The 22855-nt window shown below is 54.8% G+C and overlaps 1 protein-coding gene across 6 annotated transcripts in view; it reads right to left on the bottom strand.

Annotated features, from left to right (window-relative positions):
* Rbfox3 (RNA binding fox-1 homolog 3) overlaps positions 1–22855 on the bottom strand; it is a 425862-nt gene that overhangs the window by 14401 nt on the left and 388606 nt on the right. For all 6 annotated transcript variants that reach the window (XM_050140131.1, XM_050140135.1, XM_050140134.1 and 3 more), the window contains exons 4-5: positions 8124–8378; positions 1330–1467 (exon numbers count right to left, since the gene is read on the bottom strand). In XM_050140131.1, the coding sequence (XP_049996088.1) occupies positions 1330–1467; positions 8124–8345 (360 nt within the window). In that variant the 5' untranslated portion in view covers positions 8346–8378. The remainder of the gene's footprint in view (positions 1–1329; positions 1468–8123; positions 8379–22855) is intronic.

Genomic DNA, 22855 nt, shown 5'->3' on the forward strand with positions numbered 1-22855 from the left:
AGGCAGGATACATTGCTCTGCCTCCTGCTGATCCCTTCCAGCCCTGCAGCGAGCCTGGAGTCTAGACTGTCAGCCTCTTGTCTGCCTCAGTGGTGTACGGGACCATGAACCTGAGATCCACATTTCCACACACCACCAGTGAGGGTCAGCAACTGACGGGGACTTCTCTCACCCACCACATTCCTTACACGGGGCAAGAGGGCCTGGGGGCTGGGGGACAAGGTAGCTATAGGGCCCTGTCTGCAGGTTCTGAGAGGAGGGGAACCCTTTACCTCATTCTCTATGAACCCAGAAACGTGACACTTGGTTTCTACTTGTCTGTTAGCACCCCTGTGAGTAGGTGCAGGGTGAGGGCCCCGGTCAGAGATTGTTTATAGTGACACCTGCTTAACGTCAGGGTCCCCCAAAACCCCGGATCAAGAGGGCTTGTTAGCATCATCATCTGGTGCTCCTGAATCATGCCTGCCACATCAATCCAGCGAGACCCATCTCAAGATTGGGAATGCAATTCTAGGGTCACACTAGGGCCTCTCAGAGGTACCTGCACTGCCCTGCATATCCCAGGCTGAGCAGGGGTTGAGGCTCAGGGCCCAACTTGCTAGTTGTATGGTAGAAAGGGAGCAGGTGCTGGACAGAGAGAGGGGAGTTGAGGCAAGGGCGGAGACAGAGAGAAGGAACAGAGGCATGCTACATGGTCCTTTGCAGCCAGGGCAGGCCCAGGGGTTCAGGAAACTGTCTCGTATTCCCCAGCCTTCTGCTTCATGGAGGCCACACCACCCACAGACACCAGCACTTGACTTGGAGTCCAGATCCAAGGCAAGCTTTCAGGGCAGCCTGGCATGGGGTTGCAAGGGTACTGCCCTCTCTGGAGCCCAGCAGGGCACAATCTATGACCACACCCAGAGGACCTGGGAAGGACATTGCTGCCTGCTTGGCTCCAATCAGAGCTACCCCTCCCTTGGGGAGTCAGGACACAGCCTGGAAGAGGGGAACCATGTCAGCCCCAGACACACAGGAGAGGCTGCAGCTGTGTAAGGCCAGGGGGCCAGGATCTACCTCCAGGCACCTTCTGGGAAGCAGAATCTGCAGGCTTCCGGGGCCTAGGGGACTCTATGGCCCTGGGAAACAGGTGACCTGGGAGTGAGAACCAGTCGATCATATGGTGCTTGAGAGACAGCCCTCACCAAACCCTACTCTAAGCTTGGGTACCCACCCCCCAGGGGAGAGCTGGTTGGACTCAGATGAGAAGAATTCAAGGACTCTATCTCCTGGCGCAGACTCTCTGCAGTGATGGGGTGGGGACAGAGAAGCAGGGGTGCGCACACTCACCCCGAACATTTGCCGCAGGTCAGGGTCCCTGAACCGGAAGGGGATGTTGGAGACATGTAGTCTTTTGGGCTGCTGCTTCTCCGTGGGGTCAGAAGGGTGGAGCTGCTGGCTGTCCGTCTGGGCTGCCTCATCTGCCTGCTGCAGAGAGAAGGCGAGGTTGCTAGGTGACCCTGGAGACTGTGCAGGCCCACCCATCTGTCTCTCTGGAGACTATGCGGGCCCACCCATCCGTCTCTCTCTCCATCCCAACCTTTCCCACCCCTGGGCCAGCCATCCTCAAGAGAACTCCAGTAGACAATTCTCAAGGTTCAGATGGCAACCCGAGGCTCGGCCTTGTGAGCCTGTGAGACCACCTCTCTCCTGCCAGAGCAGGCTCAGGCTCCTTGGCCAGGTCTCCTATGAGCTCCCTCAGCACGGCCCTCTCTACTGAGTTCAACCCTCAGCGGCCTCTTAGTCCCACACTTCTGTTGCTCTCAAAGAAGTTCTGAGAGTGGGGGTCAGAATCGGATTGGTTTTAGGGGCAGCTTCCAGGGTACAGATATCTGCCAGGCACGCTATGCCATGCCGTGACCCCCAAGGCTCCTCTAACCCGGCCATGCCACTTCACTCCCCCCCCCCCCCCACCCGGGCTGCTCTAGTTGTTGGGGTCAGCTGCACATAGTCTGTCCTCATTTAGACTAAACACTGGCAGAGAACTTGAAAGGACTCAGGGTTCAAGCCCACCACGCTATAGCTCATGCGGGAGGACTGGGAGCCCAGGGGCAGCATGCCTAAGGCCCAGGCTGTGCAGACATCTTCAGTGAGGCTGGCCTTCAGCCTGACCCCCCTCAGCTTCCTCTGCAGCAGTGAAGACAGACCGGCCAGCGCTTCCGCAGCTCTGGACAAAGACAGAGGAGCTCATCTCCTGGATGCCCTGGCCTGAGGGCTCATGTCACAGCCAGGTCACACACTCGTCAGTCTACCTAGTCAGTCAGTTACCCCCCTCCTCAAAGTCTTAGTGTGCAGGACAGGAGCTCTGAGGTAGCACACACAGGGGGCTGGGCGCCCCAGTTCCCACCCTGGGGTTCCTTTTTGCTATTGCCCAGTGGGCCTGAGCTCAGCCATGTGGCAACACTATGCTAAGAACACACCTTCTAACGGCCTTCTTCCAACCCCAGTGCCCTCTGGCCCCTATGGTTTTGAGGGATCACCTCCCAGACACATCCACTGAACTCTGAGCCTTTCTGGGGCATAGGTGGGGATACTGAATGGTACTGAGGTAAGTGTTGGTCGCTGTGGTTCCCATTGTGGCTTAAGGAGCAGAGGCATCCGCTGGGCGGTTGGTGGGAGAGACACAGCGTCCCTTTCCCACGGGCTTCCAGGAAGTGCTGGCGTTCTCGGACTGTTTCAGGGTACACTCTACTCTAGGAATGCTGATGGCATGGGTCTCCTGGAGGCAAGATAGTCAGGAAGACTGTGCCCAAGGCCGCTGTGTCTGGGTCTGTGCCGTAGCTGAAAAAGACGGAGCCCAAATGGGCAATGTCCTCCAGACATGCCAAATCTCAGGGGCAAGGAGTGGGCCTCTGGGCTCCAGGGTGAGCGGCTCCCTGGCCTTCCTGTCCTCTTTATGAGGAGGCAGACCATTCCCTCATGGTCCTGTGTCCAGTCAAGAGGCTCTAAGTAGGTTCTAGGCAGCCAGTGACGGCTCCCAGAGGCCAGGCACCAGCTGGGGTGGCACTGGCAGGCCCGTGGGGCTGCAGAGTTCACATCCGAATGTCCTGCAGATGCACCTCTGCCTTGGAACACCGGGAGGTCAGGACACGGCACAGCTATGGGTGTGGGAGTCCCCCTTCCCCCTCTCCTACTCATGTGGACAGCCCCATGTATAGCTCAGCAAACAAGTCGCCTGTGTAAAAGGTGTGTCTTCTGAGCCCCATATTGGAGCTGTAGGCATGGCACCCTCCACCCCAGTATCTCTGAGAGGCACCGGGTGGTCAGAAGACCTTGGCAAGCAGGGAAGCTACTGTTTGGGGCTCACTAACTACCCAGAAGCCCGATGAAGGGAGCTGGGTTTGGGCAGGAAGACACAGGTAGTGGGAACAGCCACAGTGGGCAGGAGGGTGCATGTCTGGTCTGTTAGGCACCAGGTCCACCTCTGTGGGGCAACACAGGGCAGTAGGCTGTCTCTTCAGGAGCTGATGGACTCTCCAGGGGTGCGCTGTGATCTTCTGAGGTATGAACTCCACACTCTGTTCATGGCAGGTGTGGTTCCCCTTTTCCCCGTGGAAGCCACGAAGCAGGCAGCTGCAGGTGTCCCTACTAATTAAGTCATCATCTTGGGTTGGAAGAATCCAGCCTTGTTAGGGCGTCTGCAACGCTGGCTTCTGACCAGCAGAGGGCAGCAACGAACGCCGCCAGGTGGCCACTGTAGCACAGGAATCCCTGTCTAAGCAAGCTGGTCAGAGAGGGGGAACCACAAGACTGCACTACTGAAGCTGGGGTGTCTGGGCTTCTTTGTTTTCCCCATCCTACTCAGCAGTGTACAGAGGCAAGTACATGGGCTCGGCGCCTATAAAATTGTTAGGTGCGTTGAGAAACCCCTTATTGTGATTGCAAGGGGCAAGGCCTTCCTACCATTTACCACAGTGGTGAGGATAGCCTGGCTGACCCTTCCTTCTGAGTAATGAATCTGTCTGCCCTCCCTCCCTCCCTTCCTCTCCCTCCCTCCCCTCCCAGCCTCTGCTTGCAGTCTTCGGATGCAGAGAAGCAGCAGCCACCACAGGCTCCCCGACCTCTCCCAGGATGCTTTTGTGACTTTCCCCTGCTGTATCGTGGTCCGGGCATCGCAGACCCTTCTGCTTTCCCTTCTCTACCCATTCAAGGCTGGGTGCCAGCTCCCAGGGCTAAGGCAGAGCCGAGAAGGCTGACTCCTGTCGCTTGGGTCTGCCAGCTTCTGCACAGAGCGATGAGAAGTTGCCTGGGAAGGACAAGCAGAGGGGACTACGAGGGCCTTGGGCAGCCGAAGGACCTGGCCACCCCATCACTGGTCCGGAGCCAAGCTTGGCTGATGCGGCATAAACTAAACTAGCCGTTAGAATTCCACTCCGTAGCCACTCTCCGTCCTTTTTGCTCCCTCGGAGGATCCGAACAATGACCCAGCCACTCCAGTGGACAGTCAACAGGCTTGGGAGGAGGGGTTCTGCGCATGTGGCCCGGAGGTGTCTTTCCTCTCTTGAGTGTTCTTCAGAACCCCAGACTCTGTGCTTCGGCTTGGATGTTGAGTGACACACCACACCTCTGCTGGCCGGCTGCACATCTGCATGCGGCGTCAGCAGCTGACTAACCGCAGTGACTGGTCCCCCGTTAGGCTGCTGAGCTGTGCCACTTGGGCCTGGTTCAGGGGCTCGTACCTCTCAACCTTCTTTCCTTCCTCCTCATCCCATGTGCCTCCTTTGCTCTGCCGTTGGGCAGCCCAGGAGCCAGGGACCCAAGGCTTCACCTCCTGACGGAAAAAAGCCACATTATGCCCCCACAGCCAGCAACAGCTACAGCCAGCACTGTTCCGGTATTTTCCAGGTGTCCACCAGTCTTTCCAAGAGCTTCTGTTGAGTGTAAGGACTGGGTGTGAGCCCTCTCAGCCCTGGCACTCACGTGACCTCGAGTGAATGAATGAGGACTTGAGGAGGGGTTTCCTCTTCCTGTGAGCTGAACCTTTTGTATGCTGTAGAGCTCACTGGAACACTTTGTGTTGCCTTCAGCAGGTGGCCCTGGATGGTGAGAGATGTGGGCTCTGATCCACCTATAGGAGCTTTGGGCTCTCTAGCCTTCTTGCCGGGATCACTGGTGGAGATGGCCCTATCAGAAGGGATCTCCAGATGATGGGACCCACAGAGAGGTCTCCTGTGTGGCAATGAGCAGCTGTCTCAGGAATGAGCATGGGTAAAAGTCACTGGGGTTAAAGAGAAAACTGTTGAAACGGGCCTAAGGATTTCTGAGGACCCTGGTGGCCAAAGTTGTTGAGAGTAACAGATAGCTGATGGGCTGGGTCCCTCAGGGTCAGCTATCCCTTCGCTACTCAGGGTCTTTGGGCATCTTGTATGGGCAGTGGGTTGTCGGGAAGAGTCCCGAACTGGCAGGAATAGGAGTCTCCAATTCTGAGCTGGGAATGCTCCTAAGACTGCTGGATATATCAGGTTCAGGCCACACAGCTGTACCAACTGCTGGACCACCTGCTCCCTCCTGGTTCACCTTTGGCGTGGGGCAGGGTCAGTCTTTTAGAGCTGACTTAGTGGTCACTACCAGTGAGGCGAGACTGTGGACCAACGCTCCTCATCAGCAGAAGGAAATCTCTTGGGGTGGGGAGAGGAGCCCCTTTGGTGTGTGTGTGTGTGTCTGTGTCCATGAGGTGCATGGGATGATGGTGTATGCACATCCTGAGAGCGGGGGTGGAGGAGGCACCAGGGCACTTGGTGTTCATGTCCTGGGAACTCAAGGGAGGTCCTGAGCTGGGTGGGAGAAGCTTCTAGACTCAAGCTCTGAGGGCAACTTGCCTGCCATCCTGAGAACCCCAGTCTCAGGCTGCTGAGGGAAAGGCTGGAGTGGGTGGACAGAGTTCTCCGAATGTCCATGTGATAGGTTGGTGACACCGGACCTAGCCAGCAGATGCTGGCTTCGCCACTGGTCAGCCCTCTGAGGGAAGGGCTGAGCAGCTTCTGGATTCTTAGAACAAAGCACACCTGTCCTCACTGAGTTCCCTCATAAGGTGAGTAAGTGCTCCTCAGTCAGAGAGCAAGGCCCCCAGGCACCTGTGGTTTTTTGGAGAGAGGGGCATTCCTCATTGTCTTCAATGTCCTCTTGCTAGTCAAGCACCTTCTACCTTCCCAGGTCAGATCGACAGATCTGCCCTCATGGTGAAACAGACATATTTAGAAGATCTGATACCTTGACCCTGATACCTTTATAGGACCTGAACGCTGAGACCGAGATCAGGACGGTCTAGAGGGCATGTTCCACGGGGATCTGATATTCTCTGGTACAGGCATGTCCCTTGGGTGCCAAGCCTCAAAATTCAGCTTGCTCCCGGTGCTCCCTGGCAGCCAGTCCTTGCCCCAGCTCCCAGCGTCCTGACATCTCTGCCTTTGACTAGAGGAACCCAAAGGACAGGGCTGGTCACACCCTCTCTGCACCACAGAACTGCCTCGAAGCCTGGCACTCGGCCTGTGTTATGCAGGGCAGAGCAGTTGACTCAGATCCTGGTAGTTGTGTCGGTCTGGTAGCCGCAAGGTGTCCAGAGGCCTCAGTGCTGGTTTCTGCTGTTGCATTATAAAGTTATCTGTGCCCTCCTTATGTCATGTGCGACAATGGCCTGCTTCTAACCAGCTGAAGGCCCACGGCTCACGAGAGGACCCCCCCCCATTTATTTATAAGTGGTTTGTCAGAGGGGATTGTCTGCTAAAGTCTAGCAGAGAAGAGCTGGACCACATGGCTGTGCTCATCCATGGTGAACCGCTTTAACTTTGGGATCCCCTGTCTATCCTGAGCATGAAGGGGGTATATGTGGACTTCACGACTTGGAGCTAGACCTCCAACTCTCTAATCCAGGGGTTTGTCTTTTTCAGTCTGTGGTCCACTGCTGGAAGAATCCTGGTGGCTGGGAGAGGGGGGATCAGATGCAGTGGAGTGGGGCTTCTGCCGGATTCAGAGCAGGCTCAGGCAGGCAGTGCCGGCGTAGGAAGACCATTGGCTGGGCATGGAATAAGGTCCGGGCTAGCCCAGCTACAGTGGGCAGACTCTCCGCAGAGGGTTGGGGGTGGCGGGGAGGATGGTGGAGGAGGCCCCTGCCCATGCACAGAGGGCAGTATTTGCGTCTGTACCACATCTGTGGAGGCAGGCTGGATGTGGGGATAAGGTTAAGGGAGCACAGCTGGAGGACCCCTGGGGAGACGCCAGGGTGGTGCCACTCTGCCTGGGGAGAGCAGAGCGAGCTGGCCTCCTGCCCAGGCCCTGCCAGCCAGCAGTCAGCTGCTGGGATGGAGCCAGCAGGGAAGGGTGGATGAACCCAAAGCCCCAGAACAAGGAGGGGAAGGCCCACAGCGAACGTAATGGGAAGAGCCAGAGAGCCTGAGCAGCTGTAGCAGCGGCCAGGGCCTGGGAGGGGGCTCCAGGACAGAGCCTGGGAGGGGGCTGTGGGACACAGCCCACCCAGGCGGCTCTATTTTCCCACTCCTTTCTCCATGAGGAAATCTGAGAAGTGCCGCGCTCAGCACTTTCGCCTCCGAGCTGCATTACAACCGCGTAATTGAAGCTATCTGATTGGAGGGCAGCCAAGCAGGTAGATTACAAGTGATTAGAAAAGACAGGGGGGCCTGCAACCGGAGACAGCTCCGCAGCTGCCCACCGTTCACTGCCCACCCTGGCTTTCTCCCGAGACCCTAGGCAGCCCAATCCTCTGGCTCTAACTTCCCTTTAACAGGACCTCTGTAGCCTCCACCACCCTCCCCACCTCCCAGATGAGGTGAGAGTTTGCCTGAAGCCCGAGACAGCTTGGGGTGAGTGAGGTCACTACCCCATTCTATGGCCCCTTGGTGGCACTTGCTCACTGCAGGGAACCCTGGTGTTGGATATGAAGTACCTGAAGTCTGGGACTGGAAGCAGGCTCTCTGGGGTGAAGATCTCTGGGGCAGATGCTCAACATTGAAGTCTGGCCCTCCTTATGTATCTAGAGGTCCTTTCTAGAAAGTTCTGCCCAGCCAGCATGTACTGGGGACACTCTGCCCCACAGTCCGGGGCTGACCATTGTTGGTAGGGTCTCTTACCGGCACTGTCTGGGTCCCAGCAATGGGCTGTGTACTGGCCTCTGTGCCCGGCTGCTCAGGGTGCGTCTGTGCTGGTGTGTAGAGGGTCATGCCGTGCTCTGGGGGGACTGGGGTCTGGCCGGAGTAGTCCTGTGTGGGGTGTGGTGGAGGCGGGGCGTATTCAGCTGGGATTCCATTCTGAGGCGGAGGGGGGTACTGGGCAGAGGGGTAGGGCTGGGCCATCGCTTCAGGCGGAGCCGTGGCGTCCTGATTGCCCTGTAGGAAGAGAAGAGCAAAGCCGTGGTTAGGACCTTTGGAAGCCAGTGAGGGGTGTGTGTGTGCGTTGCTTTCAATTTAGGCTCGTGATTTCCACACACTACTTCCCGTGCCATCTCCCAGGTCCTCAGGATGGAGCTCCCCTAGCTGAGCTGCGGGAGGTGCCAGGATAGAGGTACCGGCAGAAGGCACTCCTGGCTTATACTTGTTGGATGTGACCACGTAACTTCAGAATTCTGTTCTGCCACCTAGATTTCAAAACCAGTCATCTTCTATCAAGACCACTGCGGACTCACGTGTCGCTACAGGAGCCAACATGGATTTAACTTCACGTCCTCCACCTGGCGTCCCCTAATAATAGTGGCCACTGAAAACCAGCATTCCCTGGATACGGGTATCCAGGCATTCAAGCAGCACCCTGTTCTCTTGCTACCAAGCCTCTTCCCTCTTGGGGCTCCATGCTGTGGTTTCCCACTAGAAGGGGTGGCTGCATAGTTCACCTTGATTGAACAGGAGCAGAACACATCGCGACAGGGTGACCGCGATAGCCAGATCTCCAAGATCTTGTCAAGATTCTTTCCTGCCCCCTTGAAAGTCTGTAGCCCAGAGAAGTGATGTGCACCCCTTCGATGCTGACCCCAACCCCCAGCAAGGCCTCTGCAGTGACTCTCAAAGCTGGTGCCTGGGTTCCCGGTGTCAGCATCACCAGGGAGCCTGGTGGCTGGGGATGCAGGTCTGGGCTCCACCCCATGCCTCTTAGGCACTGGTGAGGAAAAGTCAGTGTAGGCAGACAAGCAGCGCAGCGAGGGGCCCTTCCTTCAGCCGAGGCTTCTGTCCTGCAGAGCCAGTGCAGGAGAAGCCGGAGAGGGAAGAGACTGATTCACTGCTGCGAGACATAGTCCCTGTGTCGTCCCCTCTGGGCAGGCAATGTCTCCCATAGGAGCAGACCCCCAAGGGGTCATCAGCGAGAAATCATGTCAGTGCTGAGTGTCTCTGATAAGGTGAGGAAGGGAGACAGACAGGGGTGTCTCCTTCCACGCATGCCCGCCCAACATGGACTCCCCTATGGCCCAAAGTATGAGATACTTCATTTAGTGAGAACCTACTTAAGTGTGGGCACAAGGTGGAGGGGGTGGGGTCTCTTTCCCATTTTCCTTTGTGTCTGCCCAACCTCTTTGCCAGCTGCATGACTGGCCTCTCATTGTGGCTGTGTCCACCTCAGACTTGGGGTAGCAGGCAAGTGTCAGCCTGTGGGACCCTCTCCAGTACCCTCTGTTCCCCATAGCCTCTCCCACCAGAGTCTACACTCGGCCTTGGCCTTGCCCAGACACATCACCAGGCTTCCGCTTATTCTCTCAGTAGTTGTTTTCTTTGCATCTGGGGTGCACCTGGCCCAAGTTGGGCCTGGGTTACCCTGGGAAGCAAGAACAGGCCTGTTTCACCAGGTTTGCTGAAGGCCACAGTTGTCTAGAGGCTGGATCCATTGCGACGGTGCTCAAGGGTCCTGGCCACCACAAGGCCACAGCAAGTGTGAAGGGTCTACCTGGCCTGGCACCAACCCTGTCTGTCTGGTCACTAACCATGAGTGTTAGCCTTGCCCTGCTTCCTAAAGCACCCAGAGCCAGCCACCCTGGACCAGATTCACCAAGTCGATAGTCTCCGGTACCCAAGTTCTCTTTCTTCCCTCCTTCTCTACTCTGTCCTTCCCCCCACCTCCCTCCCCCCCAGTGAAGCTGCTTGGTCTCTTCCCTGTCTATGCAGAAGCTCAAAACTGGGACAGCGTGTAAGCTCTGAGGAGAGGGGTATGCCTCACGTTGCCTCTCCCCCCACTTTCCTCTGACACCTGAGCACAGCAAACCCCCTTGCCCGAGATTCCCAACTGGCTGCTCCATAGAGCTAGGTCTAGAAGTCATACTTCCCACTGTTACCAGACATGCTGGCATTCAAAATGGGTAAAGTGGCTTGTGGAAGGGGGTGTTGGAGGGCTGGGCAGAGATGGGAATGCCATGCAGGGGTGGAGAGCATCTAGCACCCGGGATGGCCAACGGGGCATGGCGGGATAGGATAGGAGGCCACCGGGTGTGGAAGGTGAGGGGGAGGAAGGGAGGGGCCTGTCAGCGGCCTGGCAGACGCCAGGGAAATCAATTCCCCTGTAAATATTTGATGAGAACCTTCACTAACTGATATGGCTTCACCACTCCTCCTGGGTGGCTTTCACTTCAGTTGCCTGGGGTGGTGCCCTGGCATCGTCTTAAAGCCCTTGAGTGATGAGTCTGTAGCCGGGTCTGAGGGTCACTTGGGACCCCAGCCATCTTCAGCACGAGGAGGGAGAAATATACAACAGGGAGATATCACCCAGTTACACCCCTTTATTTTGCACCCCCTGGTTCAGGGTACCACGGTGACCACCTGTAGATGGTGAGACTTTATGCTCAGAGGTGACCTGAGCCACCTGGTGGCTTAGGAGTTCAAGCAGTCATCACTGTATGGAGTGATATTTTGTTTGTAATCTAACAAATAAAGCTTGCTTGAAGATCAGAGTGCAGAGCTATGCCCCTAGTTAGCCATAGAGGCCAGGCGATGGTGGCACACACCTTTAATCCCAGCACTCAGGAGACAGAGGCAGATGGATCTCTGTGAATTCAAAGCCACCCTGGGCTACACGAGATTGAATCTGTCTAAAAGAGAAACAGAGCTCACACAAAGGTGATCCCAGCACTTGGGGTCACATGGCTTTAATCCCAGCACTAGGGAGGTGGACACGGGAGTGATATGGCTCGGTGGAGAGAGGAATAAAAGGCGGGAGGAGACGGGAGCTCAGATGCAGTCTGAGGTTTCGCAGAGACAGCAGTGGTCTGCGAATTTGTAGAGACAGGACAGCTCCCTCGGTCTGAGCACTGGTAGAGGTAAGAACTCCCTAGTGGCTGGCTGCTCTGCATCTCTGATCTCTCGGCTTTCACCCCCTAATATCTGACTCCGGGTTTTTATTATTAGAACTCGTGCTACATTCAAGCTACATCTCCTGGGATCTGAACTCTGTCATTGCCCTCTCCTCCAGAGTCCTCCTGGGACAGTGTGTAGTTCTCCATGGAGGGCAGTGGCCTGTCATCTCTACCTCCATCTGCTCAGCTGTGAAGTGTGGAAGCAAGCGTCTACCATGTGTGTGGATTAGACGAGATCACGTGCATACGTCCAAGGTCTTACCAGAATGTCAGCGCCTCACACGGCTTACAATTTGGTTTCCCTGTGATGCCACATTGGACCTGCTGCTCCAAAAGTCTTCCCATTCTGGGACACACATCCCTCTCCCCTGGCTCGAGAGCTCAGCATTCAGGATTCAGGACACAGTGGCAGCTCTATTACAATCCATAGTCCCTCAGCAACTCTAACTCTGCCTTCAGGAACTCAGAATCCAACCACTTCGACCAAGTCAGGCTTCCACTCTGCCTTGTCCCTCCAGACTTCCGGCTTCTGCTCCAGCCCCTCTAGTCTGTTCCCTGTGGAGTGAAACCCCAAGTCCTCCCAGCACCCTGAATTCCTGCCCACAGGGCTTGTTTTGTGTAGACACAAATGTCCCTGCTGCTCCATGCCCGCCTAGCTCCTGGCTCAGGTCACTCCCCCTGGCTCTTCCTCCTGTGGGCATGTTCTTCCATCAGACCCTTGGGGTGTCCATCAGACCCTTGGGGTGCTCTCATGTTCTCAGTACTGCACTCTCAGGGAGCCTTTGCAAATCGGGGTCCCCGGATCAGCACTCACCATCCCTTGACCCATATTCTCCTCAGTCTGGGAGCCCGAATCCAGATGTTTGTCATCTCAGGCCACTGTCTATCTCCTACCCTGCAGGATGGGACATGCTCTCGGGGGAACAGGCGCCGTGTCTGCCTGGCTGCACTGACTCTCTAGGGTCAGAGTTCCACATGTCACACAGGGAAATGGTGACAAAGAGGTGCCCATGAGGAAAGAACAGAGTTAGGTGTATGAAAAGAGATGTCTGTGTAGACACAGTCGCCCATTGGCTTAGCTCTGTGAAACGGTCAGAGTTCTCGCCCAGAAGGTGGCCTCAGGGGTCACCTGCCTCTAACAGACTCTAGTTTAGGACTGTGAAGCTTGACACCTTTGGATTTCAGGTTTTTAGGAGGCTTCATTAGAAGCTCCACTAACACTCTGGAACACCAGCCCAGGATATTCTCCGTCTCTCCCAGGACAGGTACCACAGCTGTTATTTTTACCGAGGGATCTAAGTGCACGTGGAGGGGCAGGGTGGGTGAGGCACATAGTGGGGACAGTGGCAGAGATCTGTCATCCACGTGGCTTCTGAAGACTAGGTAGGGAAGCAGCCTACGGAGGTAAGTTGGGGCTGGATGGACCCAGCTCATTCCAGCAAGCTGGGAGCATCTCAAATGGCTCCAGGTGAGTAAGCTCACCTCACTGGCTGGAAACCGGCCACGTCACGGGACTCCCCAGGGCTGGGGCTGTCCCAGGAGAGAGCATTCATCAACACATATAGAACGGCTCCCTCAGTTCACACCATAGGTGCACCCCAGTGCTGACCTGGGCTTGATGTTGGGCCAGATAAATGATACCAAATATGGTATCCACAACATCTGGACTCGATGCTGCAATTTTCAGTTTTAAAAATTTATTATTGTGTGTGTGCATGAAGTCTATGGGGACATGCAGGTCACAGCATGTGTGTGGAGGGTGCCAGTTCTCTCTTCCCACCTTTATGTGGATTCCAGGACGGAACTCAGGCCATTAGGCTTTTGTGACGAGGGCCTTTACTCTCTGAGCCTTGTTCACCCTTGATGCTTTGAAATGGTGCGATTTCAGCAGTATTTGTGGGAACCCTTGAAGCCCCTATTATAGGGTCTGATGAGTCTGTGTCTTTGAGGGGTCTCTGGTCCATGGACCAGACAACTAGACGGTGGGGCTCTCCAGGGAGCCTGGATCCATCCTTGAAGGGCTCAGGGTGATACACAGAGGGCTGGAACTGGCGTGGGTGTGGGAAGAAGGCAGAGGGGTGGGGTTACAAGCTGCTGCTCCTTGTATCTGCCTCGTTAGATCTTGGCATTTTCTGCCTTGAATTCTGAGAGCTGGGACACCTTGTCCTCTAGCTTCCAGGGGGTTGGGGTGGGGAGACAGTCAGTCTGGGTGGGACACTTTCTCCCCTGGCTTCCTCTCATGGAAGCCCCTCTCTGAGTCTCCCTCCTTCATGGCTTCTTCCTCTTTCTGTCCCTGGTGGTCATGCTACTTGTCCCCTATACTCAACAGGAGTGGGTGGGCTACCTGCACCTCTTGGGTCCGGGTGAAACAATGGAATGAACGGGTTCCCTTCGCTCTGGGATGGGAAGGCCTTGTGGCTACCTGCCAAACCCAGCAGTGTGGCCTGGGCACTTGCATTTGGATGCCTACGCCTTTGATCTGGACCCCAGGCACTGGCCCATCACCTCCATAGCTGGATGGGCCTGGATGTGGCCTTAATCTTTTATGGTCCCTAGCTATGGAATGTGACAATGACTTGTCCCCCATAAGGCCCCTTCTTCTGCAGGGTTTGTGGCTAAGGAGGCCTGTGGTCTCTGCATCGCTGGCCCAGCTTCCCCAGTCTGTGTCCTGTAGTCTGCATGTAGGGTGCCAGGCAAGAGAAGGTGCTCAGGGTGTGTGCTGATGGAGAAGACAGAAAGTTGGAGGCCTGACAGCAGCTGGAGCCGCTCCCTGGACAGCTGGCCACTTGCCCTCTGCAGTCTTGCTGGCTCTCTCTGCTCTCAGGCCCTCCAGGACAATTAAGATAATTGCTCTCGGACTCCTCACCCCTGGAGAGAGGGTGCTGCCTGCCCAAGGTCCACCGGCCATGCTGTTGGGTGGGGGAAATGGGCACGGGGCCATTTCTTCCCACTCCTGGGCAAAGCCCGCTCCAGGCAATAGTGAGGAAGGCAGAACAGGGGAGCCCCAGCCTCATCACCACGCTGCTACGAGGGTCACTGTCCTGTGTCACCTATGTCCCCTGAGATGGACCCTCATTGCATGTCTCTAGCTGCATAAGCACGGACCCTCACGGCTACCCAAATCCTCACTGTGGCTTGAAGGCATGGATGCTGGGGCCAGAGACTATGTGGTCAGGGAGTGAGAGAGCCCCATTCCCAGTTCCTTCACCCTGCCACACTGGCTGTGGGAATGGGGTCATGCATATCTGGATGGGTGATGGGAAGAGGGGTCTGGGGCTGGGTTCTGGGTCCCACAAGAGGAACCAGCACAGTTCAGTGACATGTCAACTTTCCAAAGCCCAGAAAGAGGCTGAGAGACCCACCCAGGGCAGGGGCTGCTACTGCGTGGTGACAGGAGTCCAAAGGGCACAAGTACCTGCTCTGAACCTCCCTGGCCTACCCAACCCTTTGAGGGATTCAGGTTCTGAGGCAGACTGGCTGCCCTTGGGGCTACCCTCCAGCCAGCGGGTGGTCTGGGTTCTAGTCCCCAGCTCCTGTGACACACTCAGGTGTTACGATGGTTATCTGTCACCGTCAGCGTGGCGGGTTTGGAATGACCTAGGAGGCACACTCCTGGGCATGTCTGTGAGGGTGTTTCCAGGGATATTTCACTGAGGGAGGGAGACCCATGATGAGTGTGGGCAACACCATTCCATAGGCTGGCGTCCTGAATGGAATACAAAGGAGAATGCGGGCTGAGCACCAATGTTCTCCACTTCCTGATGACGGGTGCAGTGTCACCAACTGCCTGACGCTCCTGTTGCCATGCCTTCCCATGTGCCCCCAAACTGTGTCCAGAATAAACCTTTCCACCCGGAGGCTGATTTCTTTTGCCAGGTGTTTTGTCACAGGAACAGAAAATTAACAGACACCAGTGATCTCCCCAGCATGGAAGCAAGAATGGTCCTGTCCCCAGTCCCACCTAAAGGGGGCACTCATGTGGAGCTGGGTCCATCTTTCTGGACACCAGGCATGTCCGCACCATTGCCTCTGGCTGTCGTTGAACAAATGAAATACTCCTTCAGTTTCCAAGCCTTTCGGATAGAAGGTGACAACAAGAGACCAGCCCAGTCTGTCACTACCAGTGAGAAGTTTCCTTCTGTCATGCCATTCATAGAGATGACATCTTCTCTGTAGAAACGTCTGCCAGACACCTGGGTCTGCGCAGAGGTTACGGATTGGTCCCCTGTAGGCTGATTCTCATATGAGCAGAATCATCAAGCACAGCATCACCCAGTCTAGCTGTTCCTTGCACAGACCCAGGAGTTGAATACCTGCCAGGTGAAGATTGCAGGAATCTGACAGACAAGTATCTGGACCAGATACTAACCCCACACTTATTATCTCTAGAATGTGGTGGTAATGCCTACACCGGAGCTGAGAGTCGCATCTCTTCTTAATGCCCACCTGTAGAAGGGGAAGCTCAGAGGTACAGTCCATGTGTGCTCAGTGGTCCTGGTTAAGAGCAGATGTGGGCCTCTGGGGGTGGCTAGAGGTAAGGTGACAAGGGACAAGAAGAAAACAGATGCCTAGAGAGGCCAGGGAGCAGAAAGAGGTGGTCAATCAGGGGCCAGAAAATCTCAGGTGACACTTCTATTTTCTTTTTTCAAAAGTGCGCATTACAGGACAGTGTAATTTTAAGGACAAAGAAAAGGGTATCTAAGAGGAATGGACATGCTGATGTCCAGGGAAGACACTTGGCAGCCACTGGGCATCATCTTGGTGATCCCATGTCAGAGATCTGCCTGTGTTCCTGCGGCCACACTGCTGTGTTACCATGGCTCTGGAGAAGGCGTTTTATTTTGGTCAAAGTGCTCCAGACAGGATGGGCAAGATGGTTGTGAATACACACATGGAGGATAGAATGAGCCTGCTGCCAGGGTCTTGTGTCCCCAGATCCCAGGAGCTTTGAGTGAAAAGGGGGCTGAGTTCATGAGTCCACATTTCCTCGTGAGGGCTGCAGGACTGGTATCCTCTGGGTCGTACCAATCAGAGAGCGAGTGGTGTGTGGCACTGCTCACCAAATGTGTTCCATGCTTGGTGCCAGGTCCCTGGGGCCTGAAGGACAGCAGTAAGCTGAGGTTTGTCCTCAGGCAACAGTCAGCCAGGCATATGCTCAACAGACATGAAGTAACTAGAGCTGTACCACCCCATCTGGGCTGACCAATCACCCCTCTTTTGGGGCAGAAGGTGGAGGTGGTGATGGCTCCCCTTAACACCGGGACTTCCTGTGTGGCCCCATGACAGCTGGATGCTCCTGCATCAGCACCAAGTATCCCTTTGGTGATTCATACAAAGGTTTCCTGTGGAACAGACGAGGTGGTGCTGTTTTCCTATGGGTGTGGAAATGAACCTCAAGAGAATGCTGGAGGAACAGAAGAGGGGCCTACGGTGGGTGCAGTGGCCCTGTGGACCCAGGGCTCAGCCTGCTCTCCCGGGTTCTTGCCTTCTGCCTCAGTTGCTCCCTTAGCACCGAAGCGGGCTACCTCCCCAGCTCACAGTCTGCGGTAGTTAGTTTCCATCAACTTGACCCTAACTAGAGTCACCTGAGAAGAGAGAATCTCAACAAAGGGAGTGTCTCCATCAGACCAATCTGTGGGCATGCTTGTGAGGCGTCTCATTCTCCTCCCTTCCTTCTCCTTTCTTAATTGCTAATTGATGCAGGAAAGCCCAACCTGCCATGGGTGGTATCACCCCCGGGCACATGTTCCTGGATCGTACAAGCAAGCAGACTGAGGAAGCCAGGAGGAGCCAGTCAGTAAGCAGTGTGCTCCTCCTCAGTTCCTGCTTCCAGGTTCCTGTTTAAGCTCCTGCCTTGGCTCCCCCTGTGATGGACTGTAACCTGTATGCCGAAGAAAATGAGAACATGGGTCCTTTTCCAGTCTGAGCTGCCAGAATGTTCTAGAACCTCAGCTGTTGAGGATGGAGCTCTGATAAAAACAGACAGGAGGACCAATGGAACCAAATCGAAGACCTGGATATTAATCCACACACCTTCAAACACCTGATTTTTGACAAAGAAGCAAAAAAATATCAAATGGAAAAAAGAAAGTATATTTAACAGGTAGTGTGGGCATAACTGGATATCAACATGTAGAAGAATGAAAATAGACCCATATCTATCACCATGCACAAAACTCAAGTCCCAATGGATCAAAGACCTCAGCATAATGCCAGCCACACTGAACCTTATAGAAGAGAAAGTGGGAAGTACACTTGAATGCATTGGCACAGGGAACCACTTCCTAAATATAACCCCAGCAGCACAGACACTGAGAGAAACAATTAATAAATGAGACCTCCTGAAACTGAAAAGCTTCTGTAAAGTGAAGGATATAGTCAACAAGACAAAATGACAGCCTACAGAATGGGAAAAGATCTTCACTAACCCCACATCGGACAGAGGTCTGATCTCCAAAATATACACAGAACTCGAGAAATTGGTCATCCAAAAAACAAATAATCTAATAAAAAAAATGGAGTACAGACCTAAACAGAGGACTCTCAACAGAGGAATCTAAAATGGCCAAAAGACACTTAAGGAAATGTTCAACATCCTTAATCAACAGAGAAATGCAAATCAAAACAACTCTGAGATTCCATTTTACACCTGTAGGAATGGCCAAGATCAAAAACACTGATAACAACTTATGTTGGAGAGGTTGTGGGGAAAAAGGGAACACTTCTGCATTGCTGGTGGGGATGCAAGTTGGTACAACCCCTTTGGATGTCAGTGTGGTGATTTCTCAGAAAATTAGGAAACAACCTTCTATTAACTCAAGATGCAGTTAATACCACTTTGGGGTATATATCCAAAGGATGCTCAATCGTGCCACAAAGATATGTGTTCAACTATGTTCATAGCAGCTTTGTTTGTCATAGCCAGAACCTGGAAACAACCTAAATGCCCCTCAACCGAAGAATGGATAAGGAAAATGTGGTACATTTACACAATGGAGTACTACACAGGAGGAAAAAAATAACAGCAGCTTGAATTTTGTAGGCAAATGGATGGAGCTAGAAAACAACATTTTAGTGAAGTAACCCAGACCCAGAAAGACAATTATCACATGTACTCACTCATAAGTGGTTTTTAAACATAAAGCAAAGAAAATTGGCCCACAAATCACAATCCCAGAGAACCTAGACAACAATGAGGACCCTAAGAGAGACTTACATATATCTAATCTACATGGGAAGTAGAAAAAGACAAGATCTCCTGAGTAAATTGGGAGCATGGGGACCTTGGGAGAGGGTTGAAGGGGAGGGGAGAGGCAGCAGAGGAAAATGTAGAGCTAAACAAAAATCAATAAAATAAAATAAAAAAGGATGGACCTCTGGACCCGGAGACCCTGAGCTCAAGGGCTGGTGCCTCCACCCTCTCAGACACATAGCAGGTGCTCAGGAAGGTGACAGCTGACTGTGGTGGCAGCCACTGGTGGTGTGAGAACTCAGGGGGCCTCAGCACTGAGTCAGGCTATAACCACACAATCCTTTGGTCACAGAATAGTTCCTTCAACCGGCATTTTCCATATTAGTGAAGAAACTCAGAGTAGGCAGGTGACACAGCCAGCCCATGGTCAACCTAGATTTTAAACAGGCCTGCTTGATTCTGCCATCTGACTCTACTTGGTAAGTATGGACTACTGTTCAGACAAGAATAAGGAGTGTACCCTCTGCTTCTGTGTCCTCAGGGTCTCTGCGGTGTGGATGTCCTGACCCAGAATCCCTAGGGTTGTACCAGGAAGGCAGTGGTGTCCTGGGAATATTCAATATGAGCTCTGGGGACATAGCTATGCCATAGTGTCTGCCCATTGCCTTGGTGTAAACGCTTTGGTATGACTGCTTCGTGCAGTCAGTCTGAAGTCACTCAAGATGTAGCGGGGGACAGAAGCCCAATAGGAGCTTGTTCTGGGATTCCAGCACCCTAGGAGTCGAGGAGGGCCAGCCTTGGGCTTTGGTGCATCTCTTTGCTTAGCAGGAATGCCGGGAAACGGGATTGTGGGGTAAACATGATAGGAGGCCTAGATGTAGTCATGTGAAGGGCTCGGGGCAGGGAAGGCTCCAAGGCTGGGGCAGGGGTCTTCCCAAGGCACTTGCTCTCCCTCCATCTCCAGCCTACCCTGTCTCCTCAGCCCACCTAGGGTCACTAATTAGGGATGCTGGACCCACTGCCACGCCACATCGACTCCATCACGGGCCCACGAGGCTCATGTCTTATCTTCTCCAGGAAGGCTTCAGAGTCCACACTGACCTGATTCCCAGAGGACCCCAGTGCCATGGAGATCTTCCTTTCTTTCTCCCTGGAGCCCGGAGGGACTTTGGGGCTGACTAGGCAGCGTCTCAGGCAGTGGCCAGGCACCAAAGGCTAGAGTCACGCAGCAGATGAGCTTGCCACTTGCTGTCAGCAAGGAGAACTGGGGGTCCCTGCTGCCTTCGCTCTGCTAGACCCTAATTCCGACTCTTGTCCTTCCTTTCTGTTTCACAACTTGTGATTTTCTAGGAGGCCACAGGGCTCTCACAGTGTTGTGGAGGCCACTGGGTGGGCGATGGGCTGAGTTCCCCACTGGGTGGACAATGGGCTGGGTGGGCAATGGGCTGAGTTCCTCCCTGGGTAGACGATGGGCTGAGTTCCTCCCTGGGTAGACGATGGGCTGAGTTCCTCCCTGGGTGGACAATGGGCTGAGTTCCTCACTGGGTGGATTATGGCTGAATTTCTCCCTGGGTGGACGATGGCTGAGTTCCTCCCTGGGTGGGCGATGGTTCTTCTGCAAACCCAAGGCTGCGTGTGGAGCCTGCTCAGCAGGTCCCAGGATGTCCAGCTTCCCACGGGGATGCTCACACTTGTCTCCTGACACAGTCCCCTTTGGCATGGGATGGGTGGCCCCTCTAGCTCTGGCCTCCTTGCTGCGGAGGGACCTCTTGTGAGCAACTATGCCTTGGCTAGTTTCCTTGTCTGCACTGTGACACAGACGTGAGGTCCCATGGGGGTAGGAAGTATCCGAATGAGCGGAGCACCTGAGAGGCAGGATGTGCTATGCGTGCACCTGCTTCATGGTCTTGTGTGCACAGCGTGTCCCATGTGCACGCTCCATGGGCCTAGGTGTACTGCATGGTGTGTGGGCTCCACGTGGCTATGAGTCCCATGGGCTGTGTGTGTGCACAGCATGTTCTGAGGCGAGGTGTTCTGCAGACCTGATGTGTTCCATAGGCTCTGTGTGCACTGGTTTTGGGGGTACCTCATTTTCTCTGGGATGAATGTGTCCTGTGTGCTTCCTGGGCTAAGTATGTACTGCCTGTCTCATGGGCTGCATGTACCCTGCATGTTCCATGAGTACTGTGCACTCTCAGGCACAGAACTCAGGAGGCCTGCACTCTGGGAAATGCCCTCTGTCCATGGTTACCAGCTGCATCTCCAATCACGTTTGTGTATGACCACAGGCACTGGGGGTGAGTGTGACCTGAGACTCATCTTTAGCAGGGACCTTGGGGCCTCCCCACCATGTCACCAGCACCTACTGCCCTTCACAGTCACCATTCACTGGGCTATAAATCCAGAGTGCTCCCGACCATCCGGGCGTCTCACAGTTCTGCTTACTCTCTTCACTGTATTTCAATCTAATTGTTTCTCTTCATAATCTCATGGATTTTAGTCTGTGATCTAAGGCCGTTTTCAGAGAGGGTTGGTGTGCCTCGTCAGGTGCCAAGGGAGTTCCAGGAACAAGACACAGTAGGAACTCCTGGATCTGCCAGAGCCCTTTGCCCAGCTTCTGACAGATGCCCAGGGTGGAGGCTAGCCCCAGGAGAATCCTACCGCAGTACCAACAGCCTCTCAGCCCAGCCCCTTTCTGCTTAGGGCTGGCAGAGATCTCAGCTGAAAAGCCCCAGGCCAAGGGAAGGATTTTCACACGATTAGGCGGTAATTCCTTCCAAGCCCACGGCATACCAATCACATGGAACGAAGCGCCATAAATCTCCCGCCACCCCCCACCCGCCCCCCAGCCTCACTGTCTTGCCTGGGGGAAATGAGCCAGGAGCCAGAGCCATCTCGCTGATGGCTCTGGGAAGGCAGTGGCTAGGGCACATAAAGACAGGCTTTACCCTTGACTGCCAACCAAGTCGATGGGGATGGACTGTGCCCCTCCTCTGCGGCCCTGTAGAGTGTGAGGACGCTGGGCTGGGCTGAGCACTGAGCCCAGGCGGGATCTCAGTGAGGCAGATGGTGGGTGAGTGAGTGCCATGCATGGGGTCAGCAAGGGAACCCAGCACAATGGGCCAGTCCCTACCCTGCAAGGTAGATTCCCATCCCCCTGTCTGACCTACACCTCTCTCTGTGCGCATGCCTAAAGTACTGCTGTAAGAACTGGGTGCCACCTGCTGGGCAGCTTCCCCCTGGGGACAGGAGGGGCCATGGTCAGCAGGTAACGGTGTCTCTGGCTGGTCTGATGCCAGAGTGGTGGACACAGAATCGAGAGTGGGGATTAGGTCTAAGGCCTCTCTTCCTGTCCCCCAAGACAACACTGGGAGCAGGTGGCTGCCCGCTCATCTCCAGGAGGTACCAGATTTCATCACAGCCCACAGGCTTTCCCTCTGGTAGTTAAAAGACTCTCAAGAAGGGTGGCAGAGGAGGTACAAGGCATACAAGGAAGGTCACAGTGTTGGTCACAGAGCGCTTCTGACTCTAAGAGGTAAGGGAGGTCCTGGGAGGAGACGCCTTTCCCAGACTTGGGCCCTCTTCGCCATGGTATGCCAGGGTGCCGGTCTCACAGAGGCTCTGTGCCCTGGTCCCATCAATTCCCAAGGGGGGGGGTTCCCACACCTGGCCTGATTCACATGGACACATGGTGAAGTGGCCAAGGGTAGTGCCAGGGACTCAAAGGCTGTGCTGACCTACCCACAGGAAGGCTGGCTGACCTACACACGGGTGAGGGCATGACAGAAGCCAAGGGAAGCCTAGTCCCTCCCTGCACACGCCCAGAGCAGAGGAGGGTCAAGGTTCAGAGATGCCTGTGGATTGTCACAGCCTGGGGCAGGTGAAGGGAGCCAGAGGAAAGAGCAGACATGTTGGAGGTGGAAAGATGAAAAATCAGAAAGGAGTATCCTTGAGGAGGCCCCAGCCTGGACCAGCGATTCCCTGTACGCGTCACGGCAGTTCCCACAGTTTATCCTATCCTCCAACTGCAGCTCACTCAACCACGAATGGTTTGCTGATGCCCACCCCACGGGAGCAAGGAGTGCCTTCCCTTCCAGGATCGTGTCCATCCCGTTCACAGTGAAGAGAGCTGCCCAAGGTCCTGTCCTAGACAGCCTGCACAGAGTCTCTGCTGAAACCCCAGGACTCCTTCGATCCCTCAACATTCCGGAGGCCGCCCAGCACCTCCTCCAGGAAGCCCTCTAAGCTCTCCCCCCCACTGCCCTGGCACCTCCACTCTGCTTGTTTCCCTTGGAAGGTGCAAATGAGCGAGATCGCTGGCAGACTGACCAGGGAAGGCCAAG

The sequence above is a fragment of the Alexandromys fortis genome, unplaced genomic scaffold (genome assembly GCF_014885135.2).
Source record: "Alexandromys fortis isolate MF-2015 unplaced genomic scaffold, M_Fortis_MF-2015_v1.1 scaffold_39, whole genome shotgun sequence".
Classification (NCBI taxonomy): domain Eukaryota; kingdom Metazoa; phylum Chordata; class Mammalia; order Rodentia; family Cricetidae; genus Alexandromys; species Alexandromys fortis.